At 39.8% G+C, this 11,066-nt stretch overlaps 1 protein-coding gene and 1 non-coding gene across 2 annotated transcripts; both read right to left on the minus strand.

Moving 5' to 3' along the window:
* Window positions 1-832: 832 nt before the first annotated feature.
* On the minus strand, window positions 833-10,676 carry Rbmx (RNA binding motif protein X-linked). The gene is made up of 11 exons (XM_051178843.1): window positions 10,593-10,676; window positions 9,315-9,446; window positions 9,021-9,127; window positions 8,149-8,320; window positions 6,931-7,083; window positions 6,289-6,403; window positions 6,076-6,201; window positions 5,656-5,738; window positions 3,794-5,018; window positions 2,806-2,891; window positions 833-2,183 (listed from the first exon to the last, which is right to left on the minus strand). Exons 2-9 carry the CDS (start codon window positions 9,421-9,423, stop codon window positions 4,708-4,710), a joined length of 1,176 nt encoding a protein of 391 aa, XP_051034800.1. The 5' UTR covers window positions 9,424-9,446; window positions 10,593-10,676; the 3' UTR covers window positions 833-2,183; window positions 2,806-2,891; window positions 3,794-4,707.
* On the minus strand, window positions 9,197-9,268 carry LOC127217843 (small nucleolar RNA SNORD61). Its single transcript, XR_007834123.1, has one exon. It is a non-coding gene; the product is annotated as a small nucleolar RNA SNORD61 (small nucleolar RNA).
* Window positions 10,677-11,066: the final 390 nt, after the last annotated feature.

Below are 11,066 nucleotides of genomic sequence, written 5' to 3' on the forward strand. Positions count from 1 at the left end.
TAAAAAAGTAAGGTAGGGAAAGAGCTTTGAAGGAATGTAAAAAAGTAGGGTAGTCTTTTCAAGAAGACACCAGAATTGTTATCTATTATTTGAAAAAATAAATTTAAATTTCCTATGTCACAAAAATCCCCTCCCCCAACATAAAACTATAGGGAGGAGGCCCACAAGACAGACTAGATTGCCTGGCCAGCAAGCTCCAGGGATCCTTCCATCTCCATCTCCTGAGCATTTGGAGTACACATGAACCTCCAGTCAGGGCTTTTTACTTTAGTTCTGGGGATGGAGCCCAGGTCCCCATAGTCTGACAAAGGTTATTAACTACCTTTGCCAATTAAGTTTAGTGAAGTCAGTATCCAGCCACCCTTTAAATGTATACTTCACAGAAAATTAAACTAGAAACCTCCCACACAGAAGCATATCATTATGGGCTATTCTAATAACACCACTGAATGAGTCTGATCCAAAGTAGTGAAACTCACTACTATAAACTGACCCATCCCCCACCTTTCCCCTACCCCTTCGAGATATTCAGGACATCAAGGTAGAAGCAACAGGGGAAATTCTTGGTAAATGACCCTTTACTTCTTAGGTGTGATAGCTCTCTCTCATTTCAGTTTTAGGTTAAGGATTAATCATCTGAATCACCATGTTTATAGAGGAAAGCCAGTGGTCAGCTCACCTCAGGGACTATGGATAGCCCCTTACAGAAGTATCAGTAGCGCCCTAGAAATGGTTTGGGGGAGAAAAGTTAAGAAAAATAAAAATACTAGAAAGCCTTATATGAATTTCTACTTTTAAGTGTTAAAAAAAAAAGAACCCAACACCACAAAGATCCATGTTCAAGTTTTATTGGGTTTCAGCACAAAACATTCCAAAAAGTGATCTACAATACCTAAACTCAACATCCAACTATCATACCAAGAAAACCACACCACTTCTTGTATTATTCAAAATCTTTTACAACCAGTGCATAGCCAGAAGAATCAAAGACAGTTTTTCCTTCTAATTGAAGATTTTAAAAGAACTGTTGGGTCTGTAAATTTTACTATTTGTCAAAAAGGTCTCTGGGTAATTTCTTCCCATTCCTTACTTTGAATTTAGCATTTAATTTTACTCTAGTATTCCCTATGCTAAACTACTGTTAAGAAATCTAAATCAATGCTTGAGAGTTGAAGGATCTTGACAGAAGGAACTATTAGACTACTGAGGGCTTGAGTTAAGGTAGCTATTCAGGTACAACTACTAAAATTTGGTGAGTACCCTCACCATCTGATGAGAAATGTGATCAATGAGGCTTAAGTGTTTTGGATCATTCTCCCTAGTCATAAATGTTAAACATAATAGTACTAAATGACTTTGTAAGAAAAATCTCAGAAGTTGAATAAAATTCTTTAACTCTACAACCTGGTTCCTTTGAGTAAAATCCTTTAACCCTACAACATGGTTCCTTTGATAACACCAACACTTAACACTACTGGCTCTTAAGATTCCAAAGCAATACCAGACTTCGATCATGATTTGTTTTTTCTAAGCTTGAGACCTGAGGTCAAGTACCTTTATAAAACTACACTGACCTGGTGACCTATATTTGTTGCCAGCATGCTTCCCACTAACTTAACAATGTTTCCGTTTTTTATTTTTATTTCCTAGCATTGCTCCTCCCCTTTGAAGTTTTATAGGCCAGGGAAGGTTTTTTTCTGATAAGGTAATTCCTCAAATGGTTTAATGGCTGAAAAACCAGACATCAGTGGAAGTTATCATGGAAGCAGTGTTCCGATGAGTGTTCTTTTTCTGTGTGTGGTGCCAGGGACTGAACTCCTGGCTTCACTTGTACTTAGGCAGACACTCCACCATGGAGTTACAGTCCCAGCTAACTCAATTAGTCTGTGAGCATCAGCTCTCAATTGCACAGTTGCCCCATTATTTTGCCTAAGTACTAAATCTACACAAAGAGCCACGAGAACTTCTTGCCTGGGTACCTCCACTTACCAATTTCCCCATCTCCCTCTCTTCCTTTGGTCAATTTTAAATGATCACCACTCCCTAATTAAGGTTTAACCATCACTGATGCCTCCCTCCCATGAAGACAAAAATAATCTACTGCCTATACCAAACCAATTCTGATGAGCACTGGGAATGTAACTGCTGCAGCTTAGTCTCAGCATTCCTCTGCTTCAACAACTCTGTAAAAGAAGCATGTGATCAAGTTACAGAGTATTTTTACACTGCAAAGCACTTCGATCCTCTCTCAAGTGCGCACAACTGGGCTTCTCAAGTTAAGTGCTAGCTCTAAAGTGCCAGCTTCCAAATGTAGTCATGTTCATTACAATTACTCTAGGCATCAGCTTTGTAATATTAAAATCATACACCCTGCCACATGGTGCCTCTGAAATTCGGAAGTTGCTGTGGCAGCTATAATACTAACTAGTCAATTGAAAGTAAGCGCTGACAGCATGCACGCAATTCACACAACATTGCTCACATAGCAAACTATTAACTATATAGCTCTTTTCACAAAAATTCTTGCAGGCAAAGAGCGGTTAATAACTATTTCAGAAACTCCTAGTAGTCCATCCTACCTGTACTCTATTTACTCTATTTAATGAAAATACATTTATATACCTTCACTGAAAAATGGATGTGCTAGGTTTTTATGACAAAACAATTTCATCCTTTATGTCCAGAGTTGAGCATTATTCCATTTTACATACAAATTAGAGGTCAGAAAATAGCTGCCAATCCCATAGCCACACAATGACAAAGCTACAGTGTTCAAAGCTTTGAAGGACACTACTTTCAACTTACCTGAGCATTTGATTTTTTTCTTACTGCCAGCTTTATCTGCTGTGAATCAATCAGCACTCCATTACAGTATGACCATTAGGTTCAACCTGCAAAAATTACATAAGTGAAAACTAGTTATTTCTCTAAAGGAATTTCTTTAACACTTGCCTGTAACTGCCCTTTTTTTCCAGAGAGAACAGGCAAGTTCAGACTTGCAGCTTAATGCTTATTTCATGTTCTACTACTTTTAATTGGTGGAAGGTTCACTGGCTTGGGATGGACTGGAATGGCTTAAATGGTTAAGTTGCATGGCTTATGGATTCTCATTCTTTTCCAATGGTGCACTGCCACGTTAAATCCATAAGTTGAACGGACAAAACATTTGAAGGAATAAGTGCAGTCTAAAGATTTTTAGTTGGAGGTCTTCAAGTTTACTATATTCAAGAGCATCTTTTTCAACTTCATGGCTGGACCTGGGTCATGCTGCCTCAGGTTTTTGCTTTTTTTAAAGACCACTTGCAATACATTTTTTTTTTCTCCATACAGTGTAGTTTCATAGAACTAAAACAAGTCAGGCATCCAACTAAAGGTCAAGTTTGCAATGGCTTATAGGGGTCAGACGGGGGACCCCAATCCTAAGCCATTTCTTATACTGACTAAAAGACTAATTTGAAAAAAGTCAAAACATGAAGCATGTTTAAAGGTCTTCATCAAAAATTTGTTTAAAAAAAAAAAAGAGGAAAAAACACCCCCTCCCAATTCCCAGATTGCTATTGATAAACAACAGCTGCGTTAATGCCTTTAAGTGTCATACATGCTTTTAAAAAATCCAAGGTTGAATTTGGAGGACTTCTAATATGCTATTGAACATTTGTGGTTCTTTTTCAAGTTTTTAAAAAAATCTAGCAGGCATTTCCATTGACATGAAGTACAGTATGTTTCACTGTACTATGAGGAAGGTAAGTGCTCAATTTTGACTTAGACGGAAAAACTAGTTTGCTTTGCTTACCATCTTTGCTGTTTCACAGGCATTTGGTGCTTTAAATCTGATGTGGAATGCTGATAGATTCACTTTTTAGAAGTCATAAGCCTTTAGGAAGTTGGAGATAACTTCATTGCTTATCTATTTTCTCCTTTGCAATCAAGCTGTTCCTTTAAAAGTGAGACACTACAGAGTTGCAAAAATTTGAAACAGTAAGAGCAAGCATGGTTTTGCAGCTTCATGGTTGGTTTTGGCCAAACTTTTTATTTAGTATTCTGTAGTTGTTTAACACACACTTAAATGGTCTTACTAGGGGAGGGGAAAAGGGAGGTTTCTTGTAGATTCCCAAGGAAATGTCAGAAAAGCAAAATATGGCCAGCATCCATTTGCTTTTTTGGGTTTCTGGGTAATAGCACATTCCTAGGCATCTGATCTCAGGGTTGTTTTGTTTTTATACTGTGAACATTGAGATTTCAGTTGGAAGACACCCTGAAATCCTAAGAGTAGCACACCCAACCAACCCTCTCTAATAGCTGGCTTGTCTGCATAGGTAGGGTGATTCATCCCTCAATGGAGACCAAAGGACATCTATATGGCTGAAAGTTTGTGGAAGATCTTAGATTGCTTTCCTCATTTACTGGGAAAAATCAGGAAGTGGCCTTCAGGGACACTTTTACTTGGAAAATTACAACACTATTACAAGTCAAGGCTTACACATTTAACATTTGCTTGTTGAAAGCAACTCATAATATCAAATAAAATTAAACATGTCTTACTTTTTCCCTCACAAGAACATAAAAATTATTAAGGAGAACAGGAAATTTTAAAAAAGGTAACACAATCTTTCCTTTTAGTAGTCCTTGGGTAGTTTATGACAGAAAGTTTCCATTTTTGTTTGTTTCTTTGAATGGGGATTTTTGGTCCAAAAGTTTTGTTTGTTCCTAGTATCTGCTTCTGCCTCCCCCTCTATCAGATCGGCTTCCTCCACGGCCACCACCTCTTGGTGCTCCGCGGCTTGAACTGCTGTAGGAATCACGTGGAGGAGGGTACCCCCTTTCCATAGAAGGGGGAAGCCCTCGTTCTTGTCTGCCAACGCGATCACGACCACTTGAGTAGAGATCACTTCGGCTGCTTGAATAACTGTCTCGACTTCCACCATATCCGTCACGTGAGCTGCTGTAATCATCATAGCGACTGCTTCCACCATAAGATGGCGGGGGCCCTCGTGTAGGTGGAGCACTACGTGAGTTACCTGCAGGGTCAATGGTCAGGTAATATGGCAACACTATAAATTGTATATATACAACATTAAATCTGAATTTACAGAATTCGTGTATTATAAGTTTACTTTCTCAACTGGGAAGTTTTAAACTCTACCATTGCTGGCCATAAGAGGGATTGCTCATCTGCTGAGATACGGAAATGGATTGGTTTTAATGTTTGTTTGAAAAGACCGAAGACGTTGTGTATTTCAAGAGGACATTCCAGACAGCTTGTTATTTTATAGTAGACACTCAGCCACTTTCCAGTGATAAGTTGCAATTTTGAACTGTTGAGTTTCCTTCATATTGCAATGGTAAATATTTGATCTTGTTAATAAAATTTTTAAATTGTATTTTCACTGTTGGGGGAAAACACATAAGGCTGCCAATTTAAGCAAGCAAAATCCCCTCCAAAGCAAGCGAACAGCCTCAAAAGGAAAGAAAAACCAAACAAGGAAAGAACCAAAAAGCCCTTCACAAAACTAAGAAAAGCCCAGCTGATAAAGTTTACCCCTTGAAAGCAAGCAAAGGTTCCTTTAAAAGCAAGCACCACGCAGCCTATTCATCCAGCTCATGAACCTAAAACCTCAAGCTGGTGATATTTAAGACCCTTAACTGGTATCTTACCATAACTCTCATATGAATCTCTGTAGGAACCTCCACTTGGATGGTCTGAATAATCCCGATCCCGGCCATATCCATCTCTATCACTAAATAAAAAACAATGTTTTTAAATTAAAATATGTATTAACCTCTGTTCTATGTTCATTTCATAATATAAATGCAATATGCTCTAAGAATTCCCCCAATCCTTAGAAAATAAGTCTCAAATCTCTTCAGATTTTTAGCTGTCCAATGCAAAAATTAATTGTGTGAGCATCTGAGGAGACATGTGCATTCATGATGATCCTATAGATCAAAAGATATCTTTGTGGAGTCTCTTCTCTCCCTTTTACCTCTACATGGCTTTCAGGGATGGAAGTTTGATTGCCAGGCTTATGTGGGAGGTGAAGTTTTACAGCAAATACTTAGATGTGAAGCACTTACTTATAGCCTCTTGATGGGTAGTCGTCACGTGAACTGGAATGACCATAATCACGGTAAGTATAATCTCTTGGTGGAGGTGCATAATCTCTCGTATCTCGAGAACTTGGATAGTCTCTACTTGAATAGCTACAGAAAAGAGAATTTGGTTTATGTCTCTGATGTGCTCTCTTTCAACACAATTATTCATAAAAAGAAACTGCATTTTTCTGTTACCTGTCTTTAGTGGAATAGCCATCATCTCTTGGGGACAAATAAACATCTCTGCGAGAGGGAAGGGGCTCCCTTCGTGGTGGGCCTCCATAACTATCTCTTCCACGTGACACAGGGGCTTAAGGAAAAAAAAATAAATCAAAATCTAGCTATCAAAGAGCTAAAGTATGACCTTACACAGGGGTTAAGAAACAGCGATCTAATCAAATACCCCATTAACTGAAACAGAAGCTTCCCAGTCAATTACTTTCAGTGCTCATTAATTATAAATGTAAGATTAATTGGAGGAAACTCTAAAGCAGTCCTGAGCATAAAGCATTAAAAAAATAATGTGTATGTGGGGCATGGGCATGATATAATGCAAGTGTAGTCAGAGGACCACTCTGAAGGCACAGTTCTTTCTACTTTACTTGTGAATGGGGGATTGATTCAAACTCTTGCACTTGCAAAGCAAATGCTTTACTCAGTGAATCATCTCACTGGCCAATCATTTAAAAGAAATAAAAAAACAGGGTCTCCCCAAGTAGGTATTGAATTCATGCCAATCCTATTTTCCCTGGTGCTAGAGCTGGACATGCAACACCATACCTGGCTTCAACAGAGTGTTATGGTACCAGCACAGATTGTAAGGCATGCAACAATTACCTCTTCCTCCCATTCCACTGCTGCTACGAACTGGTCCTGAAGGTGCTGATCTTTTAGGAGGAGGACCCCCACTTCGTGGTGGTGGTCCTCTTTTTACTGGAAGAGGCCCCCTCGAAGAACTCATGGTAAAATTCATGGAATAGCCACCATCATCTACATTAGAATAGAAAGAAAATACATTAATAACACAATAATCAAGGAAAAGACTAAGAACTATTTGCCTACAGGGAAGCCATCACCATTGTCTTTTCTGCTCACTTGGGGAGCCTAGGCTTGTTTTCCATTGAGCAAGATCAAGTATGGGAGTTCTGGCCCAGCTGAATTAATAAGGGAGACTTTGTTTCAGAAAACCAGAAGTCTTGTAGACTGGGAAAATAATAGTCACAGTCCTGCTCTTTTTTTTTTTTTTTTTTTTTTTTTTTTTTGTTAAACTTAGGTAAGACTATTTGGCACATAGGTTTAATACTATAATTTAATTTAGGCCTTCCTATATTGTTTTCAAGTCATGAACACTAATTAATGTAGTGAGTAATCTCCATTTCAAAGGCTTTAGACCAGCAGTTCTCAACCTGTGCCTCATGATCTTAGGGGTTGAAGCAGCCTCTCACAAGGTCAAATATCAGAATATAACAGATATTTACACTGCAAATTCATAACAGTAGCAAAAATTACAGTTCTATGAAGTAACAAGGAAATAATGTTATGGCTGGGGGTCAGCACAACATGAGGGACTGTATCAAAGGGTCACAGCATTAGGAAGGGTGAGAACCACTGCTTTAGCCTTTCAAAAAGAATATAAGCACTGGTGTGGGTGTGCAGCTTTTAAACACCAAGCCTGAGTTCCAATAGAATCATTACCCATGTGTCCTAAACACCAAGCCTGAGTCCCAATAGAATCATTACCCATGTGTCCTAAACACCAAGCCTGAGTCCCAATAGAATCATTACCCATGTGTCCTAAACACCAAGCCTGAGTTCCAATAGAATCATTACCCATGTGTCCTAAACACCAAGCCTGAGTTCCAATAGAATCATTACCCATGTGTCCTAAACACCAAGCCTGAGTTCCAATAGAATCATTACCCATGTGTCCTAAACACCAAGCCTGAGTTCCAATAGAATCATTACCCATGTGTCCTAAACACCAAGCCTGAGTTCCAATAGAATCATTACCCATGTGTCCTAAACACCAAGCCTGAGTTCCAATAGAATCATTACCCATGTGTCCTCCTCGGGAGGGTGGTCCTCTAGTCCCTCCACTTCCTCCTCTTGTTCCTCTAAGACCTCTGGGGGGGCCTCGGCTTCTTGGAGGTGGAGGTAGCCCACGTCTGCCACTTTCGAATGATGGTTTGGTGGCTTGCTCCACCTTGATGGCTTTTCCATCTAAGGACTTCGAAAAATAAGAGAAACTCAGAGATCCACTATGCCCCATAACATCAATAGGTCCTTCAAAATACAGTTCTGTCAAACAAGTACTATATGAAAAATGATGGAAGTACTAGGTCTTTTTTTGGAAATAGTATTTCTATAAATAACACTTTTCCATTCATTTAAAAATTCTACTTTTAGACACAGGGGATTCATTGCACTAATGTTCAGTAAAATTCAAGACAAGTCTAGGTAGGTGTTCAGCTTATTATCAAAACTAATAAAAAAGTGGTAGGTTATCAAATTATGGTTTATGGATCCCAAGATAAATAGTACCACATAATATCACTACTGCTCTGAACTAACTCTTGTTAGGCATATAATCCTTAACATTAGCTACACAATATGGTTGTGGAATCACAATAAAATATACAAGAGAATTGGTGTGGCCTTTTATTCTAGCACTTGGGATGCATAAGCAGGAGGATTTCTGAGTTTGAGGTCAGCCTGTTCTATATATCTATATAGTAAAGATTACACAGATAGCCCCCCACCACTTACTAAAAACAACCAATAAAATAAAATTCAGGATAGTGCTACAAAGGGCTATGATCAAAAGTCTCTGGATATACACATAAAAATACAAATTCCAGAGCTGCTCTGGGCCCTAATACTTCTTTTTGTCACCAGGAAACCCCTTTTTACTAAGCAGCCAATCATACCTTTCCATTCATGTCTCGGGCAGCATCCTTTGCATCTGCTGGGCTTTCGAAAGTGACAAAAGCAAATCCTCTTGATTTGTTGGTTTCTCTGTCCTTCATCAAAAGCACTAAAACAGTTTGGGGGAGGCAGTTACTTTCGTGTGAAGAAAAATAACCAGCACACATTTACCAAAAGCAAGCTCAGAACTTCTTAGAGGACAAAACACATTATCATGTCAGGTGATCAGTGGATTCAAATTCATCACAGCTTGTCTTTTCATTATACTAATAGAGCATATAATTTAGATAACTCACCTTCCACTATTCGTCCATATTTGCCAAATACTGCCTCAAGGGCTTTCTCATTTGTCTCTGTATTGAGACCACCAATAAAGAGCTTTCCTGGTCGATCTGCTTCAACCATTTTTTCTTCCAACCGATAGGAACCTGCTGAAAATTAATAATATTATGTCTCTGAAGAAAGTTCCCTAAATTCAGTGAATATTTTAATTGCCGCTCATGTTTTAGTAAAAACTTTATTCTTTAGTAACTAAAAAACGCCAATAACCCTCAAGAAGGGTAGAAAACCAATTGAAATACTTTCAGTTAAAAGGAGAGTTCAATTTTCATTAACCGGGTTAACAGGGTCTGCCTAATTTACCAAACTTCTTAGTGTAATCCGCTGCTTTTAGTCCATGAACAGTTATTCAACATTTGAAAAGGCAACTTTTTTTCCTTTTTAAAGAAGGCGCAGCCTTTAGAGTGCAGGAATTAAACTGACAAGGGCCACCACACCCAGCTATTGTATTGACCTGCTGTTCTTTTAAACATTCCGTTACCTATCACCTTTCTCGGTTCCCCGCAGGGAAGGGTAGAAAAGACTTCCTATTCATTCAAGGTCATCAGCTAGATGCACCAAGTGAAGACCAAGCCCTTTTCTCATTTAGATTTCCTAGTAAGTTTAGGCACAAATCTGAAAGTTAGAAGAAAGTTGCCGCACCTAACTCCAACAAAAGATTGCTATCTGACTGAAAAGATAAAAAGTGGCAGAGTCAGAAAATAATCACACAGTTAACACTCCTTCCCTGTGCTGGCACCTAATTAAGACTCATTAAAAACCGCGTGTTAAACACAAAATGGCGACACTTGGAACCAACCCAGAACCAAAAACAACCGCCTGGTTAACTAACTTTTGCAATTGATACCGGCAGGAAAAACTCCAAAAGCTCCCTCTCCTTGCTGCCAACGACCATAGAAAGCCACAGAGACAGACATCCACCAACCCATCATTAGCTCCAGCGCTGTCCTGGTGCTAGTCCTGCAGTTGCACCGCGTCCCGCCCCACCTTCAACGCTGCGCGCTGCGCCCTCCGCCCTCAGGCGACAGGCGACAGCCAAACCTCCCAGAGATGCATGCAAGATAACGGACCCCCTAGGGTGCTGCTTCCACCCCTTCTGCTTTAACTAGGTTGGCACCTTTGGGCGTCTTAAAATGGCGCCCGCCACCACTATCTATCTCCAGGGAAACAAACGATCTCCAGCCCTAACATGACAAGGCTGTACGGAAAACAGGTCAAGGAAAGGAGGCTCCTACCTGAAGGGACTGCAAAGGTCTCAAGCTCCTACGAGCTCGCCCAGGGCGCCTTCCGAGCAGCGCTGCACCACTGACAGTAGCTGGGTTTCCAATCGGAACAGAAATGACGCTAGGACGACTGCGCAACGAGGGCGAACAAAGGAGACAGCAATCTTTATACTACCCGGGAACGAGGCAGAAGAACCCGGATGGAAATTAAGCTTAGAATTTGAAGCACGAAGGGAGGGAGGGGAATGGTTCCCAGACTCTTCATTGGCAATCTCCTAAGTCACTCACTATTTGCTCCGCCTCTTTCCTGTGTCTCTTAAAGTTCTTGCAGGAGCGCGATTTTAACCATTGCCCTGCCCCCACCCATTCTCCCCCCCAAGGCGCCTTTTAGCTTTCTGCTAAAACAGTGCACCGGATTTATTGAATAAAAAGTAAATTTGTTGAACGACCTAGTAGAAAAAGCATGGCGCAAAACTTTTGCTTTTG

This window comes from Phodopus roborovskii, unplaced genomic scaffold (assembly GCF_943737965.1).
Source record: "Phodopus roborovskii unplaced genomic scaffold, PHOROB, whole genome shotgun sequence".
Lineage (NCBI taxonomy): Eukaryota > Metazoa > Chordata > Mammalia > Rodentia > Cricetidae > Phodopus > Phodopus roborovskii.